The following is a 24,940-nucleotide window of genomic DNA, read 5'->3' on the forward strand; positions in this document are numbered from 1 at the left end:
TGGTGACTATTGGCTGGAGAGTGAATGATTATTGTAGAGAGAATGCTGTCTATTGGCTGGAGAGTGAATGGTGACTGTCGAGAGAATGGTGGCTATTGGCTGGAGAGTGAATGATTATTGTAGAGAGAATGGTGACTATTGCCCGGAGAGTGAATGGTGACTGACGAGAGAATGGTGACTATTGGCTGGAGAGTGAATGGTGACCACTGATTTCAGAGTGAGTAGTGGCTGGTGACTGCAAAACAAAAGTTGAGTGGCTCTGCAGACTGGACGTGACTGCAGATTGCATTGGGAGTGCAGAGTGAATAGGTACTATTCATTCATATTTCATTTCAAAATAGTTTATGATGTGCTGTCACCTAAGCGAATTTCTAAAGACTGGTATGTTTCTGATGCAGCACTGTGATCGAGCATCACTTAAGGTACTATCTATCCAGAAATACAAAATGGCTGGAAAGGCGTGCTGTAACCAGGGGCATAGGTTCAGGGGAGGGGGTGTTTGGGGTGTTACACCCCCTGATAAATGTATTGTTCAGTAAAATAGTTGGGTACAGGAGCTTTCAGTTGGTATGGTAAGGTGGCTATCGGATCCCCCCTGGGATTTGTAAATACTCATTCAGACAAAAACACGTGCACACACTTCTGTTTTTAAGCTCTTAAAACATGTTTTCTTTTTACAGAATACTGTGTACTCCTCACAATCGGCTCTCCTTTCCCTGTCCATTGGCCTTTAATCCCCCCCCTCATGCCCTGCTTCTCATATACAATGGCGGCTCCTCTGCTAAGCAGAGGAGCAACGCTACACTGAGCAATTAAAAATGGAAAAATAAAATGATAATAACTTAATATCATTATTATTTTATTTAAGCATACGGGCTCAGTCAGTTGGGGGTATGGGGCTGGGCTGGTACGAGGCTGGGGGAGGAGTGGTAGGCATTTCTTAAGTGCGCATGACATTTTGGCTGGCCGTCTCGGGCCGGCCAAAATTTAATGCACACTTTGCATGCTCTCCACCCAGGCTGCATTACAGCCTCTCAGCTCCCGACTGAGCGCCGAACCACGGCTCTCAGACCAATCACAACGCTGCAGTAAGGCAGCACTGTGATTGGTCAGGGGAGTCTGGGAGTCTGCATGCTTCCTGCTGAAGAGAAGAGGATGGAAGAGAGACCGTGGCCAGCTGAGTCCAGGTGAGTGTTACTTTTTATTTTAAATTCCCTCTTCCCTCGTCCATCTGCTCCACCCCTCCTCGCCCCCCATGCCCGTTTGGTAGCAGCCACTACTGCTCATATAGTTAACATGATATGCCACCGTGATTGTCAGAAAATCTGAAGTTCACCACCTCCTCTCCAGCCTTACTGACCAAGCTACGCCCCCGGCTGTAAGGCTGATCCATGTCTGTTCTCTTTGGTTTGCTCGTCGATGTGTGTCGATGGGTGATAAAGCAGAGTGCCCCGGAGGTAAAGGAGGCAGCGGTCAAACACTATAGCCTGACAGGAGGCAGGACATAACGAAGAGGAATGTCACATCATGAAACTGAGGACTAATGTTATGGGTTGAGGAAATAAGCAAATTATTTTATGCACCAACAATGATTGCTTATTAGGTAGGCAAAAATATGTAAGCATATTTTATAACAGCATTGAAATAAGGGATAAAGAAAGATTGAAAAGAAAAAAAACACATGTCCCTTTTAAATTATGCATAGTCTTTACATCTGTGAATTGAAAGGTGATCTAGTGCACCACCAACATAGGGTTAAACATATACGATTTAAAGTCTATGCAACTTGTGTAAAGAAGTAAATAATGAATCTATGGCATCAAGCGTGCTGGTGGGTATCACTGTGTCTGAGTGGCAGAGATCTGTAAAACTATGGAATGAGCATCGCTCAAACAGTTTATAAAACATTCAGTTGAAGACATTTTTATAGGAATGGCTACAACATGTCAGGAATTAGATTCAGAGGACTGGAGATCATACCGTAAGCAAAATGGGCAATACAATTAATGGAAAACTAATAAAGCAGGAGGATTACTGGATGGAAACATTAGATTCCACAGAGCTGAAAGGATTAAACGAGGCACATGCTTGATCACAAAATAACCTTTAGATGAATTTGTGGAATTAAAAAATACAGAAATGAAGGAAATACTGAATTTATAGAAAGAGAAAAACAAACTTCAGGATCACTACAGAAACTGGAAATGATATTAAGGGATAAACATTGTCAGTAACTAAGAGACCGGGAGAAGAAATGGTGTAACAGCGATGCAGTGTACATCTACATTTGAGGAGAGTAACTGAACATTTCACAGAGTACAGAATGAGCTTAACGGAGACATATTTTGTATTTTATTCACGAATACATATAATATTGTGTTCTACATTAGAATCCTCTTGAAGAATTGGTCAACCACCCCAAAATCTATTGGTGGGGAGGGGGCAGTGAATTATTCTATTGGAGATGCAAAGGGACAGATAAGCAGCCAACTGCAGGGAGGGAGCAGCCGCCACCCATGGGTCCACTGTCCCGATGGCTTTCTCCCAGCTACCCAGCACATGTCCATACACTGCAATGGAAGCATTAAGGTTCAAACCTAAGGAATTAGGCACTCTGTAAAAATAGAAAAAGAAAGGGAAACAAACTGACTGAAACAGAGCGAAGAGGATCATTGGAGGATCCTTTTTGGACATATGTGCTCTACCGACCATTCACAATGATTCAGACCAGGGTCTTGGTCATTTAATTGGTGGCACCTGCATTTGGAGTAAGATGTTCTTATTTTTATTTTTTGGCTGATTTGGTACTAGGAGCTCACCACAGCCGATCTTGTGCTTCAGGTCAAGCCTGTTCACCTCGCCCAGTCTGCAATTTTCACAACTTATGACCATAACCCTCCTCTGCACGATTCTCAATGCAGCTTTGACGAAAGGACCGATAGTGCTCCATGGAATACAACTGCTCTTTGCTAGGGCGGTTTGCAGTGCGACTGCCCATGCTGGTGTGTAATCTGGGGATGGGACAGGATGTAATTTGGATCACAGGTTGGCAAGGGGAGGCCAGGTTGGAAGGGGCAGGGTGCGTCAAGAGAGCACAGGACAGGGGGCAAGAGGGTGGACCGCAGAGTTCATGCGGTGGAGTATAGGAGGCTAGAGAGAGGTGAATGGTGAATGACAGTGCAGTGTTCAGGGAGAAGAAAGATGGAAACTTGAGTTCTACACACAGAGCATACACAGCTGTTGTCACTGGAGCCTAGGGTTGTTTGGGACAGAGGCACTGGGAAGGGAGAGGGGGGGAAATGAATAAAACACCATGGGGTTAAACAAAACACAGACAAGGAGAGGAGAAAGAAGACTAAGAGATGTGGGGGGAGAGGAAAAGTGGCAGTAAAAGCAGTGCATCCTACAACGTTGTGGGGTTACGCAGTTGCACAAATTCAATTGCTGTGCAATGTTAGAACCCTATTAATCGCAAGAAAGGGAATATGATGCTGATAAAGAATATGTGTTGCAGAAGAAAACAAAGTGATGGAGGAAGGATACAGTGACTTTGCTCGAGTACATGTCTAGGTCTCCTCGATCAAACACCACCGCAATAAAGCATCACTGAGATCAGGTGGCGTTACACATAAAATGACATGGAAACATACAAGAAAAAAATCTAAAATGCAGCTTACCCACTATGATTATAATCAGCAACACTGGTATCAGCGCAAGAAGGTACAACAACTCTGGTTCTGCTTTGACAGATGTCTTGATGTTGCCTAGTTTGACCTGAAAACACAATAGTATCGTCAAGGAATGACCATATCATAACATAAGGAAAGCAGCGATAACCAGGGGACGCTAATTTTATACGGCAGCACCAAAGAGCCTCTGAGAACATTACCTGTACGCGGCTCCTGGTACCACTCAAATCCTACAGCTGCCTCTGAGCCCTTTTAATGAACTCATTAGGGCTCACCAGAAAGAAGCAACTTTTATCCCTGTATCGCCTTCACATATTATCCAAATTTGAGCATGTTTGTATGGTACTGTGATCTTGCAAAAAGATGAACCAACAAAGTTTCTTTGTTGCTGTGGAACCTACCCACAGGTTAGAGAGAGACATGAATGAGATACAGGATTTGGATTAGTTTAGCCTCCTGATGAAACCATTACCCATAACCTGTAGGTTATCTTCCATTATTAACCATACAGCTAAACCTGGCAGCCCGTGGATAAAATAAAAACACTGATTGGCTCCTTCGGATGAAGGGAAAAGATGCTGTGCAAGGATGAGCCACCGCCGCATGCTTGGTCCCAAGTGCACAAAGAATTTATTAGACAGTTTTTGAAGCGGCTTCCACTCCAGGCCCTAGGCGATGCCACCCTCAGGAGAGTACAAACTAGATGTAACAGTGTCATAATAAAGGTGACTTCACCCATCTTTGTTCTCATTGTGACAACACGCTGTGTGATATACTATACAATTACCCGCAGCATGCTTTTATACCTGCATTTCATAACAGAATACAGAAAATGTACTGGTGAGGAACTCGCCCAATAGGACAAGACATGGGGAATTGACGATAAACGCACGCAGAAAGTCAGTCTAGATTTTCTCCAAGCAGTAAATATCTGGTAAATTCTCTGTAAAAAATCATTCGACCTTCACAGGACATTGGAGACGCCAGAAAGTTGGGCCCGCTCAGGTGCATTTAAAATGAGGAGCATGTCTATTTTTTGAAGATCATAAAGTTATTCATTCATGTAAGTTAAGTATTGTGTTTGTATTTATCTCTCTTGTTTGTATAGGGAAGAACTTAGTTGAAAAATACATTTAAAAATAAGTATTTGAGCAGCCCCTTTAACTCCCTTATTTTCTTTTTAAGGACCATGAAGGTGACAGCAAATGGCCAATAGAAGCGTCGGATTTATTCATTAGATGTTGCTATAAATAAATAGGGGCCTTATTCTATGGCCCACTTAATACCCGAATCGGAAATAAAGTAAAACCAGTCAAATAGGGAAGGAAAATACCGCAAGATTCTGTGTTTCTTAGCTCAGAATGGCCAAAAAATGCAGTATAACAGCGTTATTCCCCATTCAGAAGTGCATGATTCAGATGTGGTAATACTGCGAGAATCGGTGTTCACACAGTGTGTCCTTAATCCCCCAAATGCGGTAGCTCTCTGAACAGGGAACTCAGAGGGTCATGTCATGTCAATAGGAATTTGTAGAGCCATTGTACACCAGGGAGGTTTCATGGCGCTAGTTTGGCAGAAGTCCAGGTCCCTGAGAAATAATTGGAAAACCTGTCGGAAGAGCAATGTTTTTAAAAGACTTCAGGGGACTGGGGGACTGGCTCATGTTGTGAAAAGGTCAATGAAGGTGTAGTATCACCATGATAAACACTACTACACAAACTGATCTGGTATCAACAAAGACGTTTACTTACAACCACTTCCGAGATCTTATCCTTTGCATCCCTCTGCAACTTGCAATGTATAGTGCTGGAGCTGATATTCTGGATCACACATGGATGGGACTTGTCCGTGTACATGACCGTGACTTCCAGTTCCATCGTCTCAATGTCAAGATCATCTTTTTCTTTCTGACCAGGCAAAAGTGGAGAACAAGAAGCTTGGGTAAGTACTAACCTAGACCTCAACAGATTTTTCGCAAATAAGTGAAGTTGAAAATTGTATTAACACGTCCCACCAACGCGACCATCTGCGGTCATTGTGAGATTGCCGCTCCCGTTCTGTGAAGCGCTGCATGGTGTATGTGCAAAAGGTAAGTCAAGAAACCCGCTCACTATATTTTCTGGATGGTCTGATATGGTGACAGTTCTGATCTGTTAATATCCGCTTGTTTTTGTGTTCCAAAGTTTTAGGTAATCACTGATATAACAGCACCCATTGTAGCAGATAGGCTGACTTCAGTTCCCAATTCCATTCCTCTTCTAAGGACTCCGCTAAGTCTCTCTAGCTTGCCAGGACATGCCACGCTTGCACTAGTGTATGGCTGCTCACTTTGCCCCCACGGACCATAGTAATCCTACATTAGACATTGCACTGGTGTCTGGCCGCTACTTCCCACCTCTGCCACCCTGCTCCAATTTCATTGCTGCACTGACTTCTGGCTGATTCCCTACATTCCTCCTCTGTTTTGCAGATTCTGTCTTCAAAGGTTTCAAACTTTAATCCTAGGAAAGGTATCTTTTTGGGCAGTAGAAGACCCTGCCTAGTCTAGGAAACAGATTTTACCATACAATGGATGGGTAGAATACAACCTTCCACTATGATGGAGGTCTGGGGAGGGCACAGTGAGCTTCTAATGAAGACACAGCTATCAGAGACGAGTTGTTATCAGAGATAAATGAGTTGCTAAAGAAGGTGCCTCTTTGTAGGATAAATACAAAAGAACAATTGATGGACAGAATGCAGAACAATGTCATAAATTCACCCCAGTACAGAGATCTGGGCCTAAATCCATCGTTTTTTTGTTCACCATGCCATTCCAGTATGGACCCAGCCATATGCAAATCAGTCTTGACCTTGTGCCCAATGGGAATAGTCCAGCCTGAACTCCCAGGCCAGGTCCTCCCGGGACTGGAAACAAGCATCCTAGGACCAGTTTCCAGCTTTCAGCCCTCATCAACCAGGATAGCTTGACTCCAGTGGCATTGAGAGCACAGGACCCAAGTCTGGGCATACCTGTCCCACTCGGGGTGCCAAATGCAAAAGAACAATTGATAGACAGAATGCAGATCAATGTCAAACATTCACCCCAGTAGAGAGATCTGGGCCTAAATCCATTGCTTTTTTGCTCACTGTGCTATTCCAGTTTGGAACCAGCCATATGCAAATCAGTCTTGACCTGCGCCCAATGGGAACAGTCCAGCCAAAACTGCCAGGCCAGGTCCTCCCTGGACTGGAAACAAGCATCCTAGGACCAGTCTGGGCATACCCTTCCCACTCGGGGTGCATTTGCCTAAGATGGTCCATCAATTGTTCTTTTTGTCTTTGTAGGAAAAAGCAGGTGCCTCAGTTTATGGGTGAGCTATTTAGGACGATAAAGATTATAACGCAGAGTACACTATTAAAAAGGGCACCATTATCTATTAATAATAAATGTCACTGAATCATTCATTCAGGCCAACACATTTGGAGACATCAGAAAAAGGGCACAGGTGTGCTGTTCGAAGGCTTTTGTACTCGTTAAGCAGGAGAGGTTTTTGTTTAATATCTGTTTATTGAGTACAAGCAAATAAAAATTACACATGTCGCAGAAAATGAAGGGCAAGGGTGGGGATGCAACAACAAATGGGTCACTGAATAAGCAATCAGCTCCGGGCCCCTGCAAAGGGATAAATCCAGCTCCATAGGTTTCAAAACACAACTGTAATGAAGGCACAGTGACTTCCCAGAACACAAGGGACAACATCAAAAAGAAAGCCCTCGCCGTGCCCAAGGGAGAAGCCATGGAAGGGGCCAGAAGGCAGAGGCCCAGCTAGAATTTCATTGTCCAGTAGAGGGATCTCACAACAACACAGCCAGTGAGTCAAACAGTTGGTCAAGGCTAGCAAGGTCTAATCAAGGTAAAGCCCCCCCGCCCACTTGGAAAATACAATTCGTACTGCGACAATACCAATACACTTTACTATGAATAACACAAAAACCATCATACAACAATAAAACAACAGAAAGAGAAACTTTGGAGAGGTGGGAACAGAAAGAAAAAGAAGAGTACAGTGAAAGGTGCGTCCCTCAAAGGGGGAGAGAAGGGAAAAGAGGACAGAAGAGGATGCGCCTGAGAGATGGGGAGGAGGGGGAAGGGCCAAGGCCCAGAGTGGAGTTCAGTAGTTGCAAGGCCTGAAGGATCTGCCCAACAGATCAAGCAGATTACTCCGGGGAGACCGGTCTCATGCTACGAGAGAAGGGCTCCAGAGGATCTTCGAACAACTGTAGAGCCCGCAGTCTAGTGGGTATCATGCAAGAGTGTTCGGTTTTAGTGAGATAGTGTATAAGTGGACGCTAGATGTGATCAAAGCGTCTGTCAGTGTGAGTGAGGCGGGCCGTAAGCAGTTCCAGTGACAGGACATCCCACAGCCGGAGAAACCACGCAGCAATTGGAGAAGGGTGGGGTCGCTTCCAACAGGAGGCAATGCGCCGCTCCTAATAAGTGAAGAATTGGATACTAGTGTGGTGCAGTCATGGCCTTCAGTGTGCCGGGCCGAATGCCCAGAATTGCTAGGGACGGGGTAGAAGGAACAGGGACACCCACCACCTATTTGATGTGACTGAGGACCTCCTTCCAAAACATGGCAAGACCCGGGCAAGACCACCAAATGTGCAGGAAGTCCCCTCTATCAGTCCGGCAGCGCCAGCAAGTTGGAGGAGTGTTCGGGAACATCTGATGGAGAAAGGTAGGGTATAATACTATTGCATCATCAGTTTATAGGCAGATTCGCGCTGGGGAATGCTACGGTATACCTTAGGGATGTCCTTCCACAAGCGATCCCATTCCTCCAGGAAGATGTCGGCAGCCAGATCAGAGGCCCTACGCGCCTGGTAGCCATGGAGCGGAAGCTGTTGAGAGTGTTGAAGGACAGAGTAGGTTTTGGAGATTAGGCCCCTAGACCCCTCGAATCTACGAACCAGGGACTCAAAGGGAGTGCGCTGTCGAGTCACCTCCCGTGAGTATGCTGGGGAAGATAGCCAATGACCCAATTGACAATATTGCAAAAGCGCGTGATCTGTGAGATGGAAAAATTGTTTTCACTGGTCAAAGGTGTGGAGGCCAGAGCCCTGAAAAAACATCCTGGAGAAAACGTCGACCCTCTATGGTCCAAGCCGCAAAAGCCTGAGGCTGCAAAGCAGGGGGAAACGCAGAATTGCGTGTTAGCGGGGTATTAGGGAAAGGGAAGTTCGTATGGCCCTGGGAAAGCGCCAGTTTATCCCATATCTCCAAGACCGTTCTCGGTAGAGTCACTATGTAGGCACTGCGAGGGCGTGCCTCACGCGGGAGCCAGGCTAAATCCCACAATGGTCTACAGGCCACCGCACGGTCCATATGGAACCAGTTTTTCTAGCTTTCAGGAACGATCCATTCCGATATAAACTGGAGATGACATGCTCAATAATATTGCAGTAAATTGGGACAGGCCAAGCCAACCCGAGATCTGGGAAGCATGAGTATTTTATGTGAGAGCGGGGGCGGGACTTACCCCAACTGAACTTGGTAAAATCACGTTGTAAGGCATGGATGTCAGCGTGCGAAATGGGAGTAGGAAGAGACTGGAACAGATAAAGGACTTTAGGGAGAAGGGACATTTTAACGGCAATAAGGCGCCCCAACCACGCCAGGGGAGGCCTTCCCATCGACGCATCTCATTGTGGATAGATTACCGGTATCTAGGCCAATTAGATAAGGACCAAGAAGCGAGCCTAGGAGTCAGATCGAGGCCCAAGTAGCGAATCGACTCGTCAGTCCACTGCACTGGGAGCAAGTCCCACAAGCCCTGGACCTCCGAGGCCGAAAGTGTGAGGTTGAGAGCATGGGATTTCGCAAGATTAATCCGATAGCCTGAAGCGGCCTCAAAGGACCCCAAGAATTTAGCCACCGTGGGGGGAGAGGTGGACGGGGAGGACAAGGACAAAAGTAGATCATTGGCAAAGAGGGAAGCCTTATGTTCAGCACCCCCCATATGGATACCCCGTATATTCTGATTGCGGCGTATAGCAAGAGCTAAGGGTTCGACGACAAGTGCGAGTAATAGAGGAGAAAGCAGGCACCCCTGGCGAGTGCCACGGTGGATAGAGATAGGAGCGGTGGTAGTGCCGGTGAAACGGACACGATTGGTAGGTTTCGCGTAGGGGGCCATCAATTTAGAAAAATCCAGGTTCCAAGCCAATCTTCTGGAGGACTGCCCGGAGGAAGCTCCAGTCCACGCAATCAAATGCCTTCTCGGCATCAAGGGAGACCAGGCAGGCAGGGATATCTCTAAAACGCGATTTTTTCACAAAGTGGGCAATCCCCCGTATGTTGTCTGCGCCCTGACGGTGGCGGATAAACCCCACTTGATCGGGGTCTATAAGTCCCGGAAGGTGGGGCTCCACGCGGTTTGCCAAGATTTTGGTGAATATCTTAGCGTAGGTATTTAACAGAGCAATGGGGCGGAAAGAAGCCGCCAGGGTCGGGCCTTTGCCAGGCTTGGGGACAAGCAATATTTCTGCTTCGTTCATCGTAGGGGAGAGGCCCGTATGATCAGTAAAGCTGTTAAAGAGATGGAGCAGGTGAGCTCGCAACTGCGGGTAGAAGACCCGATAAAAAGCGACCGGCAGACCGGCAGGGCCCGGGGTTTTGCCCGTCTGGAGCTGTTTCAACGCCTTAGCAATTTCCTTGTGGGAGATAAGCTCATTGAGTAACTCCGTGAAGGAGGGATCAATAGGGTCCCAAGGACAAGAGTCGAGGAACGTCTCGACCGCCTCCGGTGAACAAGGATCATGGGCAAAAAGATCAGTATAAAGGCCTGTCAAGGTATGACCCTTGTCCGCTTCCGAGATAGCCCAGTAGCCATTGGGCCGCTTGAGCTTCGCAATGTGGGAACAGGCAGTCTGGATCCGCAGATGGTGCGTTAGGCACGCCCCAACCTTATCATCACCCACGTACATTTTTTGTTTAAGGTTAACAAGAAGCCGTTCGGCCTTTTTAGAGTGTTGTAAGCGCAGTTGACCGCGTAGGGTAGCTAGGCGCTGCTTGTTAGCAAGGGAGGCACAGGCATGATCCTTGCGCTCCAAATTCTTAATATCCCGAGAGAGGGTGGATAAAACCAGGCGTGCCTCCCTGGTCCGGGCAATAGAGATTGAGGTGATTACCCCCGGAACAGTAGCTTTGAAGGCATCCCAACGAACATCCTCTGGAGTATCAGAAAGAGAGTTGGCCACAAAGAAGGATTCAATCTCCTTACGAATGTCTGCCACATCTACCGGATCACGGGGTGCTTGTGGGGGCAGTCGCCACCGAGGGAGGGGATCGCCAAGGGCAGTGGGAGATCGGAGCGTAAGCAGAACATGTGCGTGGTCAGAAATAAACATGTCTGAGATGTCCGCGGTACACAGCACATGAGCCAAGGAAAGCGAAAGGAAAAAATAGTCAATACGCGAGTAGGAGCGATGAGCGTGAGAAAAAAAAGAATAATCTCGAGAGTCCGGGTGTAGGTATCTCCAGGCATCAACCAAACCGAAGTCAGTAATGGCATTCCTTAATGGCGCCGACATCGCCCCAGCAACATGGTGCGCCCGCGCAGTGCGATCCCGCTCAGGGTCCCAAACCAGGGGTAGCGAGGGAGCGAAGTAAAGCCCCAAGGTGCAGCGCAAGAACACATCCTGTTTCTGATTGGGGGCGTATACATTAACAAAGGTACAGGAGCCCTGACCCCAAACCATGTCAACCTTAACATAACTCCCTCCCTCATCAGCCACACACTGGGAGGTCGCCGCACACCATCCGGGTTTAAAAAGAAATGCCACACCACTAGTCTTGGATGGGGAGCATGCCCAAAATTGGGTGGGGTATTTGCGGTGGGACATGAGGCGGGTCTCGGAGGAAAGCAAATGGGTCTCCTGTAGGAAAACCATGTCAGGATCATGCTGGAGTTGATAGCACCACACCTGCCGACGCTTGTTAGAAGAGTTGAGTCCCTTCACATTGAGAGAGAGGAATGGAAAGGTGTGTGTCATGGTGTAAGAGAGTAAGGAAAACACGCCTAGCCTCACCAGCAGTTCTCAGAGCTTACCAGACCCTGAACCCAGTCAAGCACACCCCAATAAAGCGAAGGGAGACAAACCCCAAGACCATAAAATAAGCAGCCCCCCAGGGACACGCTGGTGAGGGAGAAAAACATGTTGTCAAGAACAGTGGCAAAGAGAGTGAATAAAGCACAGTGGCAAAGGGCCAGCTGATCCCACACAGTTGCCAATATCTCCTCCATACACTCCCAGAGTAACACCACAACCCAGCCTCTGGCAAAGGCGCATCCAAAAATAACCTGTAGAAGGGGAAACAAAAGGGAGAAGAAAGAAGAAAGAGAGAATAAAGAACAAGCATTTACAATGCAATGGTCTCGGCATTGTTAAAGTTAGAGCTATTGGCATTGCTCATGACATTATTTTTGTTTATGTTATTGTTTTTAAAACATTTAAAGAAACGGCATTGTTATTTACAATGTCAATAGCTTAATCTCTCTCAAATGCGAGACCTATTGCATTTGCACCCACACACAGAGCCACACACACAGAGCCACCCACACAGAGCCACCTACACAGAGCTATTCACGTAGAGCAACCCACACACAAATAGAGCCACCCACACAGAGCCACCTACACACACACACAGAGTTACCCACACACAGACAGAGCCACCCACGCATAGAGCCAACTACAAAAAAAGCCACCCACACAGAGCCACACACATACACACACACACACATAGAGCCTCCCACACACACACACAGAGCCACCCACAGAGCCGCAATGTGTGGCGCAAGCTGCAGGGGCCTCCCAAGGAGGGCCCTGGCACTTTTATGTTTTTTACTTTATATATATTTTTTTTCATAAATTAAGCACTGCAGTAACCACAAACTGTTCTGAGCATCAGTATGACGGTTCTTCTTAAATTCCTGAGTCCGGCCACAGATAAAAGGATCGTGACTTCAAAGGGAAGTGCTCAGAGTTCAACCCCGCAGCTAGGAAGAGTGGACAGCAACTGGTAATTGAGGGTAATAGCCCGCGCAGGCAGCCTCTCTTTGAAAGGGAAACCGGCTCTCAGATGGCTGTACTTTTATTATTAACGTTTTGTAGAGGGGGTCGGGGCTCTGGGGACTCTAGAGATTGGTGACACTCCAAATGTGCAACAAAAAACATGTGACAGGCAGAATTGCCTTTCAGTCCCGAGGGCCTCGTGGGGCACCACTAAGTGGCAAAGGCAGATTTTTTATTTTTAAATAGCTTGTTTTATTATTTTGTGGGGTTACATCAGGTGTGACACTGCGAATTACATCGCCTGCAGCCTATGGAACAGACACGTATTATAATGCCAGCAGCCATTACCCTAAGAGCTAGAGGCTCTGAAGTCTGTGAGCACTTTACAAAATAAATACAATAAAAGAAAACATAAAAAGACCACGTCTACTGTAAAAATGATCGCAGGCAGTTGCATTGCTCGCATCACATGCTGAAGTGGCGCTTCTCTTTCCAGCGTCATTGTTGTGGCCACCGGTACTTCAGTTGTCACCAGAGTCAGCTGTTCGAGCCCAGATCTGCACATCACACAGCAAAGCTTTTCAGCAGGAACTGCACCCACTGGGCTATCCCTCAGCTGCTTTGTATTAAGAGGCGCGGCCTGTCCTGTGCCCCCAAGCTGTCTCCCTTCCGGGGTGGATGAAAGGAGTGCCGGTAGTCGTACCAGCGTCTTCATGATGGGAGTTAGGCGTTGATGAAGTCACGGCACAGGCACCAATTGTAAAACCGGTGTGAAGTCGGAGTCTGGGGGGGGGGGTGCACATTGTACTGCTCAACTGTGTTTTGGTGGTGGGTCGACTTCTAAACATTTGAAGAATGAAAGGCTGAACTAGTTCTTCTCTCATTCGAGCCTGTGACTCAAAATGTAGCCCCTGCCTCAGTCGCCTGGTTAACCTGCTGAGCAATCTTGCTTGTTTGGCAAGAATATTTGATTTGAGAGTCAGTCAGTCAATCAAAGGAATGTTTATTTAGACCTATGGCCTAAACAACGCAATTACCTTTGATTTGAGAGCACTGCTTCTCTTTTTCCTATAGCGCCCATACATTACACGACTGCCTGGCATGGTCCGTACCTGCGCATCATGGTTCTCGTTTGCCTGCAGCCCGGCTCCTAGCGGGAGAGGCCCCTCTGCTGTTTAAAGTGCCAAACTGCTCATGGGCCTGGGGTGTCGGGGTGCTAGGGCACGCCCTGGGCGTGGGTCTTGGGCGCTGTGATGGCTGGGGCGCATGTAGTGGGGGAGAGACACTAGGGGTTTATAGAGCAGCACAGTGAAACCAGTAGCGAAGCACACTTACCCCCGCCCTCCACAATTTCAACAGTCAATGTTTTCCAGGCAGCATTTAGACCCTTTTAGTTTTCTTCTTGCGAAATTGGGGGGGTTTAAAATCCCATCACAAATCACACCTACTTGTTATTGTTACACTAGCCGGCCTTTTTGTTCCCAGACACTCGGTGCACAGCTTTGATGTGTGATACAATAGTTTTCCTGTTTGGTGTCCGCCTGTCTGGCTAGTGAATGGCTAGCTCTGGTGGGAGGCCCGGATGTCACTACTACCTTGTTCGAGTCATGTCTCTTTGAAGCTTCGTGGGGCTTGAGCACCGACACTGGGCTCTCCATTGTACTCCCCGCTACGTTTTATTACCCAAGTATATGGGTTTTTTGGGACACATGACAGCTTGGCCCGAGTCAGTGAACATTGTTGCGGGTTGGCGACACACCCATCGTGGTGACCCTCCTAAAACCCACACCTCTTTCCCAAAAGTAATATACTATACACTTCAATAGGATCGTCCTTGCTCGAGCAGACGTCACCTCTTCAAACATGGCGAGCCTGACTCGCACGGGACTTCCGGGGTCTGTATGGCTAACCTCCATTGACCGACACAAGGCGGTCTTCGTGGCAGATGGCATACTTATAGACAAGGCTCGCTTGTTTCACTTCTATGGGGGTGCCCGCGTTACAGACGTCTGTCTCCCTTAAAGACATGGCTCACCTCATCGACTCCTGTGGGTTGGCCTCGTAGCACACAGCACAGACATGTTTTGGCAACACGGCCTCTGGGGCTGGAGAGCCTGATACGCCATCACCGCCTTTCTTCGAGGTCAAGCAGAAATGCCTCGGAGAAACGCAGCATCATTTTCGGATTCGGGGGCGTGTTTTTCTTTCTCTCCTCTTCCCATTGGCTGGAATGATTACATTCCAGAGAAGAGAAAGAAAGTAAAAAACACGCCCCCGAATCCGAAAAAGACGGGGCTTAAATGGACAGACGCCCCTCTCCTCCAATGGCTGGCCTCCGTTTAGGAAGCCAGCCAATGGAGAAGAGGGGTGGGTTCAAGCCCCATACTAGAAAACATTAAATCTCGCCAAGCAAGACTGCGCAAGCGCAGCCTTCGCTAGCCGAGACCTAAAAAACAGGTCAACTGTGCTAAGTCAATGTAGAGTCTATTCGGAACAGCCCGGGCTCCCGAAGCCAGACCATTCCGGAAAAGTCACTCTCCTATAGGACTCTGGAGAGGGTGGGCGGCAGACACACAGGGGGTGGAGAGTCTCTGCTGTCAGCACCCCGGGTAACAATGAAAAAAGCACAGCTTGATCCAGCCACCAGGCCCGGGCTGAGAGGCCGCCAGGACTGGGTCCGAGGTAGTAACACAGCCAGGCACATCATAGTACAGAGGGCGACTAGTTCGTGAGAGACGGGGAGGCACTCAAGGAGCGAACTTGGTTGATGGCATCCTGCTTGGCTTGTGACGATTCAAGTTCTTTCGAGAGGCGTCTGGAAAGAGGAGGAGGGACAGTGGACCATTCCGGCCGGAGTGGGCACGTAGGACGTGTGCGAGAGGATGAGAGGTCATCATTGTCAGAGTCTAAAGGGAGGTGGAGGAGACGCTGTGCCTCTTGTAGGGACCGGACAACTCGCCGTCTACCCTCCCAGGTAAAGGTCAAAGCAAAGGGATGGCCCCATTGATATTTAATCTCAAGGTCCCGCAATTTGTCTGTCACAAGCTTGAAGTCTTTCCTCCGGCGAAGCGTAGAAGGTGCGAGGTCTTGAAAGATTTGTATGGAGAGCCCAATGTAGGAGACCACCTGCACTCCCTGCATCTGTCGAAGGATGGCTTCTTTCTCCACAAAGAAGTGGATTCTTGTGATGATGTCCGGGACAAAGTTAGGGCGGTTGCAGGGGCCAGGCACCCGATGCGCTCGATCAAGCATGGACGGCGAGGTGCCCTCACCCTCGCGCATGGCATGTAGAAGGTCCGCCGTGTACGACAAGGTGTCTTCCCCTTCAGTTCCCAATGGGACACCTCGGATGCAAAGGTTGTTCCGCCTACTGCGGTTTTCCAGATCCTCCTGTTTCAACTGTAGGGTGATATTTTGGTCTTCCAGTTCGGCTACCTTCTTCCAGAGGCCATCAATATCCTCCGTCCTGGCGTCCATTGTCCGTTCAAGGCCATCAATCCTGTCGCCAATCTCAGCAGCCTCCCTGCAGATATCCTGAAATCCGGCCTTAAAGTCCTGCCGAAGGGAGCCAATTTCAGTCTTGATTTCGTGCAAGAAAGATGACATGTAGGCCTGGGTGATTGGGACCCCCGAGGCGGACGACCCAGAAGGCGCCAAAGAAGCAGTAGGGTCCTCCTGCGTATGCGAGGGCGTCTTGGAACATAGGGAAGTTACTGGATCCTCATGGGAAACTGCAGAGTCGGCCTCTTTATTACCTCTATGTTTAGGAGGCATGCCTGCGAAGACCAGGAACGTCAAGGACCCAGCGTAGGATGAACCAGGGTACTCCAGCCCGTGGCAGGACCTGAGAGGGGTGGTAGTGAGATAGCAGAGGAGCGGAGGGCCACTCAGCACGAAGAAGGCATGCCCTGCAACACACAGGACGGAGACGGGCACCAAGAGCTTCCGAGTGCGTGGGGTCATTAACGGCAGGAAGATAACCAGCACTCGCACCCTTTCGGGCGGGAGAGGAGTGTTCAATCAGCGGCAGTGGAGGGCCAACACACGCACCAACAAGCAGGGGTCCCTCACAGGACGTCACCACAGCCCCATAGTATCAGTGGGGTCCCCGACCAAAGGGCAGTCCAAGTAGGCCAAGAGGGGAGGCACACTAGTTGAAAGGGCAAAGAGAGTCTCTGGTGCCCCCCCAAAGGTCACGCAAGCAACGAGGCGGCATCCAGTGCAGAGCAGTCTCACAGCGTCAGGAAGACACCCAGGGCCCTCATAGGCCAAAACTGCAACGGCACGGGGTTCAGGAATCAGAAGGGTTGGGCCAGGCGATGGCGGAAGGGCTCCCGCAGCATGCGTGCCCACTTGGATCACACCCAGAAGCTAGAGGATGGGTAGCAGTAGTGAAGCAGGTGCCGGGAAACTGAAGGCTGCAGAAGGAAACAAGATGGCGGGCCCGGCGTCGAAGAGCCAGGTGAAGCTCAATCGAGCCGGCCGCCCGCGTGTAGATGCTCCCCCTGTCCCGGTACCTCCACCGCCAGTCTTGGTCCGATGCACCCTCAGGACTCAGGGGGGGGTTGACCGCTGCCGCATCTAGGCGTCCCAGGCAGCAGGGGGTCCGTCTCCGCAAGCACCGGGGACCTGAGGAGACTCCAGCAGCAACTCGGGCCCCTTGCAGGTCGGTGGAGGTCAGGGTGTCCAGGACCTCTCCGCCGCCACCAGCGCCACTCCACAACAACAGAGAAGGCCACCAAGCGCCTGCTTAGTCGCAGCAGCGGCCGGCGCTCAAAATGGCGGCAGGCGCAGGTCAGGCCGATCCCGGCCGGAAAGCTCAGTCTAGATGGAGCCTCCGAGCGGCCCCCGCAGCAGAAGGCGTCGCCAGGAAGTCCCTCACATACGTCCAGGCTTCTCGGTCTGCAAAGCAGGCCCGGTGACCAGGAGAAAGGCGATTACGGGAGGCAACGGAGCAGAGACTCAATGGAACATGTCTCACTTCATGCGTGCCCAAGCCACGCCCCTCAGGAGAGGTGTTTAAGTCTCATACTTGGGGAGTTCAGATAATGCACCACAATAATGTGGGAACTACTATAGTCTTTAGAGGTGCTGTTAAAAATGAAGATCTCTCCATGCAGAAACTATTTTCAAAGCAAACATTTTTTTTGTTTCCAGACATAATTCATTTTTTTTTTTTTTTTTAACTTTATTGTGCAGAAAGCAACAATACAAACGTGGGCCTACAACCACCAGGGCCAGCCGCTAGCACATGCATGCCAATTACGTGACGTCACAAAGCAGAGACTGATCCCCAGAGGCGCAGCAGGATTACAAAGTTATGCTCGGCAACTCAGAAGTTAGGCAGAATACTGATATTTTAAATTTTGGAAAAAGGGAAAACGAACAAAGAAGAAAAACAAAACTCAAGGCGAGAAACAGTCTAGACAGTGTCAAGCGCCGACGGGGGGACCCCACCCCACCAGGTAAAGAATCAGGAGGTCAATAAAGATGACCGGGTGGGGGGGGAGGCAGCGGGGAAGCCAGAACAATCAGCGTAAAGAGTACAGTACTCAGGGAACCCCAGGATCAGGGGGACAGGGAAATATCAGAAGTATCTTCAAAAGGGGGCGTACAAATGTTACCTCGGTAGGCGTTCCACTGACCCCAAATTCTACCCCACGCCCCAGGCTTGCCCCGCACCAGACATACCGTCGTCTCCCTGAACATACACCAGTCCATGTTCTCCTTCCACACTGACACGGTGGGAGGCCGTCGGGAACCCCAAAGCTGCGCGATGTCCCTCTTTGCAATCATGTTCCCAAGTGCCGCCCACCGGGCCTGGGCAACGTTATAATCATTCGGCTCCCATACATTCAGCAAACATCGACGAGCCTCAGGCAACAGAGCAACCCCAGTGACACACTCCATTACCGCATGCACACGGCGCCAATAAGCCGCAACCTTGCGACACTCCCAAAGGATATGAAGGAAGGTGGCACTCATACCACAGCCGCGCTTACACAGCGCATCTGAAGAAAAACCCATCGCAACCAAACGAGGACCCGCAACATACACACGGTGAAGAATTTTAAGCTGGACAAGACGGAGACGGGCAGGAATGGCGACCTCTTTCGGGGAAAAAATGCAGACTGCCAGTCCTCGTCATCCAACTCCAACCCGTCTCCGGTCCAGGCCTCCCGAAGATGCACAAGGAGGTCCGCCCGACTGTTGATTAACTTCTTATAAATCAAAGAAATCGTACTATCGGGCAGATGACCATCAAGTATACGGTCCTCGAGTGGTGAAGCTACGGGGATCGTGGTACCGGCCTTGAAAACCGACAGCAAAGCGTGGCGAACCTGTGCCTACCTAAAGAACTCCCTCTCACTCAGCTCATACTCACTCTGAAGCGCCGCCAAGGATTTGACAGAACCTTTCACCCAGAGATCACCCACTCTGCAAATGCCAATCATATCCCAGTTCTCAAAACCTTTCGTCGTCCAGAGGCATCCCAGACCATCCGACGCAAACAGGGGGGTCGCTCGTGTCAGGCGATCATTACAACGCATGGCCACATTGGCATCCCTCCACGCACGCACTGCAATCTTAGTGGGTCCCGTTAGGTTGCTCCCGGCCGTCTGAGAATAGAGCGCTCTATTGAAGTTGCCACCAGGCAACTGATATTTATCCATCTCGAAAGCCGGATTTGGGCCGGGGGCATACGTAGCATGGTTGACAGCGGACAGCTGGGAGGCCCAATAGTACCTCCTGATGTCCGGGAGCGCAATGCCCCCGTCATACCAGGGGAGAGTCAGTTTTGCAAGAGCGATACGAGCGCGACCGTCCCAAATAAGTCTCCTCTGTAGACCCTCCACCTCCCGGAAGTAGGCCGCCGGAATAATATCAAAGGAGTTCTGGAGTGCGTAAAGAAATCGGGGCAGGGACATCATTTTAAAAAGTGCCGCTCGACCGAGTGGCGACAACGGCAACCTACGCCAGCGAGCCACGTCCAACTTTAGTCGCCGGAGAGGAGGAAGGAGATTATGCTCATGGCGGACTGCCGGGTCCAACGATACGTAAATCCCCAAGTACTTGAAACCGGATTGCGAAATTTGAATGGGAAACCTATTCGGCAAGGGGGGAAGGTCACCGGAAATAACATACACACAGGATTTGGACCAGTTAATGATCAGCCCGGAGTTTTTCCCGAAAGAAGTGAGGACGTCAAAAAGGACATTAAGGGATTCACGCGGGGAGGTGAGGTACAAAAGAATATCGTCGGCGTACAACGAGACTCGGTCCTCAAAGCCAGGGGCTCACTGAATGCCCTTTATCGACGGTTCCCATCGGAGCCAGGCTGCGAGCGGTTCTAAAGCAAGAGCAAAGAGCAGGGGGGACAGCGGACACCCCTGCCTAGTACCCCTCCCAAGAGCAAAGGGCTGGGACACCCTCCCATTGACAACAACCTGAGCCAGCGGATCCGTGTATAAAAGTCTGACCCAACTAATAAATCCCGGCCCGAAACCGAACTTCGCCAGAGTGGCCCAAAGGTATGACCATTCTATCGTATCAAAGGCCATCGTGGCGTCCAAGGAAGCCAAGATGGCCGGCTCGGAAAGAAACTCCGCCCTGGCGAGAACGCCATGCAAACGCCGCAGGTTGAGAGCGGTGTTCCGGTGCGGGATGAAACCAGATTGATCCGGATTAATCAGGTCACAGATAACAGCGAGTAGGCGATTAGCGAGGACCTTGGCGAGGATCTTTGGTTCGGCATTCAGTAGGGAAATGGGCCTGTATGAGGCACAACGATCACGAGGCTTGCCCTCCTTGGGAATCACAACTATGGTGGCCAGGCGCTGGTCACTAGGGAGGGAACCAAGCTCACGCGACTCCAAAAACATATCACGGAGAAAAGGCGCGACTTTATCCGGACACAATTTGTACAATTCAATGGGCAATCCGTTGGGGCCCATAGCCTTACCAGTACGAAGGGAACGAATCGCGATAGCAATCTCGTCGGCTGACAACGATGCCTCCATGCACTCTCGATCCTCTGCAGACAGGCAAGGCAGCGCAATGTCCCTCAACAAGGAACGAGAGTCAACCTCATCTCTGTCGGACACCGGGGAGTAAACCACACGAAAGTACTCAGCAAAACACTCCACAATCTCGCCAGGGTCAGTCACACGCACACCACCGGAATCCTGAAGCACAGGGACCACACGGTTCACTCTCTCCTTCTTATCGAGCCACGCAATCAGTTTACCCGCCTTATCCCCAACATCATACAGTCTACCTTGCTGTTCCCTGTACAGTGTCTTGGCAGCGTCAGTAACAAGGGATTTGTATTCGAACTGTTTCAAGCCAAGGGCGTGGAACCTATCCTGGGTGACACCCGAGTCTAGCTCAGCCTCCAACTCCAGTATTTCAGCCTCCAGCCTCACAACCTCCCCATTCCTAGCTTTCTTGGTCTCAGCTATTAAAGAGAGGGCCTGTCCACGAATAACAGTTTTGAAAGCTTCCCACAGTGACACGGAGGACAGGACAGACCCCTCGTTCTCCAGGAAGTAGTGGTCGAGCGACTTAATGAGGCTGTCGCGAGTCCTGGGGTTGCGCAGATGCCAAGGGTTAATAGAGGCGATCCGCACCCCGGCTTGCGTCCCCGTGTCAAAAAGAAGCCACACAGGGGAGTGGTCTGAAATGCCCGGGCCAAGTGTTGAACCTCCCCAACATGGGTGGACTGGGCCGCGGGCATGAGGAAGTAATCAAGCCTAGAGAGACTCCCATGAGCCCCGGAGTGGAAGGTGTATTGACATTGCGTCGGGTGCATTAATCTCCAGCAATCCACCAGACCGAAGGTGTCCAAGAACCCACCGAGCCATGATTGGGAAACGGGAAGGGCCCTGGGGGGTTGGCGATCCAGATCGCCAGGTAGCACCGAGTTAAAGTCCCCACCCATGAGGAGAAGACTATCGGGGAGTTCCAACAACAGCCGGCCGACATCCGAGAAAGTAGAGGTCTGGAGGCCTGGGGGAACATATATCGTGACCAAGGAAAGGGTCTTGCCCTCCCACCTCCCAGTTAGGGTAGCATAACGCCCTCTGTCGTCAAGGATGACCTTATCAATCTCTAGTGGGAGGGAAGACCGGACAAGAATACCAACCCCTCTGGAACCAGTGGTGAACCCAGAGTGTGCAACCAATCGGTATCCCCACCTGTTCATAGCATGACACATATTGCCAACCAAATGCGTCTCCTGCAGGAATACGACATCAGGAGTCAAACGACGCAAATATTGCAATACAACACCCCGTTTGATACGATTCCCCAATCCATTGACGTTCCAAGATATCAACCTCAACCCACTACCCCCCATCCCCACAAAAGTAGCAGGAGTCTCCCCACCAAGATCAGGACACTAGAAGCAAAGAAAGAACCAATATGCCGCCTTGAGAAAAGAAAACGCAAATACAAACCCCCCAACCAAAACCCATTACAACTCCCCCCTCTGTGGTAAATAAAAATAAATATTACCGGACTGAATTTCATGCGGAATCTTAAATTAAAGTAAATAGCTCAAAATAACAAGAGGCAGAATCCGTGGTATAAGAGGTTTTCTAATGGGCTTTATTCCATTCAAAATGGCCGACTCGAGTCGCGGTCCTCAGGTTCCGTCACCACGAGGGTTCAGGAAGTGAAGTACAATAATTCATTAACAGACATGTATTTTTATAATAAGTGCATTACAATGAAACGAATGTAGAAGGCGTAACATTTGATAAGAAAAGTGACAAAACAGTGACATAATCGAAACTAGGCGTAATAAGGAATAAAAGAAACATGATTGGTTAGAATTATCAGACATAGGTGGATCTATAAGATAATACTTGGCATAGATGCGCGCGCGGCAGCATGACGTGTAATTGACGTGCAACTAGGGGGTGAAGGGGACTTGACATTTAGCTCTACATGTGGAGACGAGAAGTCTGGGGTCAAGTCAACCTAATCCCAAATCATATCTAACATCCTATGTTTAAAGAACTATGTTATCCACAAGGAAGAACTCTCGGACAGAATCTATTCTATACTGACTGTGTGCGTGTACAAGCGTCTAAGTGTCTATATGAGATGCGAGGGATAGAAAACTTTCCATGGCAACAGGGCTATGAATCACTTGCAGGAGGACGGAAAGGCTGAGTCCTTTGCTTGTGAGCTAAAGGAAATGTTTACCTAAATCACTGGACAGGAATGCATCGGCTGAAGAGTAAAATAGATAATTCGAAGGTGAAATACAACTTCTTGGCAGACAGGCGAAAACTGGCCGAGGCAGTCACCGTTAGCTGCACAGGGAGTAGGACAAAGTTCATGGATACAGATGCGAGCTCAAGCTGAAGCTGTCAAAGACAGAGAGCAGGGAAAGGCTTTGAGGACAGAATCGGGCCTACTTGCCTGAACTGTAAAAATAGAGTAACTTAGCCATATAAAGTCGGTGGCTTTTCATACTTAGGAATCGAATATCCAGCCCATTGATGGCGGATCTGACAGAGAACATGTCGACGGTAGACACACATATGTTTGCGTCTTAGAAACTGGAACTGGAGGGAACATACATGTACTTGTAACATGCATATAGAACCGTTGGGGTCCAAGATAGGGGACATAACTGATCAGGAAAATCCACATTTCCACATTCCCTCCTTGTCCCCTTCTTGCCCTTCACGAGACATCAATCTTCATCATTCCATTGATTTGCTCATGGAGCATCATTTCTTCTTCCTTCTTCTTCCGGTATTTTGAACGAAAACCTTGATGTGGAATACACGATGTGGCACACAGACCACAAATCGCTGGTCCACATTGTAGGCATAAACAACAACTGAAGAGCATAAGAAGGCCAATACCTAGGAAGGATAGAACTCTCCATCCCCAGGCTGATATCACACTCCAAAACCACCCGGACCACGTCCAAGTGCCTGGATTCTCGTGTATCTGGCTTACAATCTTATGAAGGCGTGTTATAGCTTTATATACAGATGGCGAATTTTCTGGTATGAATATGCAGCAGCTGGATCCGATGACCCTGCAAGCTCCGCCCCTATCGGCCAGGATGACGTCAAGGACAAGACGATTCTGGAGAACAACAATTCTCATCACTGATTGTTCCTCTGTCAGATTGCCTAGGGCGGCTATAGTCTCGTTTACTACAGCTTCAAGAGTCTTGGTGAGTCTGCGTATCAGCTTACTATTTGATATTGTACCTATATAGGGAAAGATACCTTTATTGAAATCTACATACTTGTCCCATGCTGTTTCAGTATAATCGACAACTGGGAGATCTCTTTGCTCTCTATTGTGTACTAAATGAACATTTCGATAATAATCAGGGGGAGCTAGGAAAACAGGTGGCAAAAGGAATGCTATGTAACAGGTACCATCCCAATCTAGAGGCAGACGCATATATGCCGTCTGACCACATATAAAGTAAGAATGGCGAGAAGCTCTAAATGAAGATTTACCTTGATCACTATATTCTATTGTAGTAACGCATTGGCTATGGCCCATGTGTATGGAACCAACTTTTCTTACACATAATTCACCCTTAACTGGAAATACTGACATAGTGGGCAGAATTAGTTCAACTTCGGATTTGACATTCAAAATCATAAGATTAGGCGTAAAATTACCTAATTTATACACTTCATTTTCTAAATCAGTTCCTGTTCTACTGGGGTAACCCTCCTTATTAGGGTGACAGACTTTGAATAAAACTAGATTCAGATTTCCCCATATCCAATGTTGTTGATAAACTGCTGTGTCTGGGTCTATGGAATTTAATAAACTAAACCATGCTCCACAGGAGCCATTGTGTGTGAATGGATGTGGAAAGAAAGGCAGAACTCCTTTGTTATTCTGATAGGGAGGGAGTCGGCCACACACCCAACAATTGGTGGCATTACTAGTCTGATGGGAATGATGTAACATACTAATGAATGTGTTATTACGCAGCGCAAGTCTATAGGACAACTCATGTGGCGGTAGGTCACTAAAAGAGTGTTCATCAGTTATATTGAAAACACGTTTAGAATCAGGATAATACATATGCAACAATATACTTGCAGTAACTATTAAAAAACTCAAGAAAAACAAAATTAATAAAGTCACAATACAGTGGCTACGCAGTGATTTACAATACGCCTGTCGTTTCAACA

At 48.9% G+C, this 24,940-nt stretch overlaps 1 protein-coding gene across 1 annotated transcript in view; it reads right to left on the reverse strand.

Moving 5' to 3' along the window:
- Nucleotides 1-24,940, reverse strand: part of PLXNC1 (plexin C1) — a 464,687-nt gene that overhangs the window by 149,433 nt on the left and 290,314 nt on the right. The window contains exons 14-15 of the mRNA XM_085653399.1: nucleotides 5,441-5,596; nucleotides 3,678-3,774 (exon numbers count right to left, since the gene is read on the reverse strand). Coding sequence (XP_085509525.1) covers nucleotides 3,678-3,774; nucleotides 5,441-5,596 — 253 coding nt within the window. The remainder of the gene's footprint in view (nucleotides 1-3,677; nucleotides 3,775-5,440; nucleotides 5,597-24,940) is intronic.

This window comes from Triturus cristatus, chromosome 4_1, assembly GCF_964204655.1.
Source record: "Triturus cristatus chromosome 4_1, aTriCri1.1, whole genome shotgun sequence".
Taxonomy (NCBI): Eukaryota; Metazoa; Chordata; class Amphibia; order Caudata; family Salamandridae; genus Triturus; species Triturus cristatus.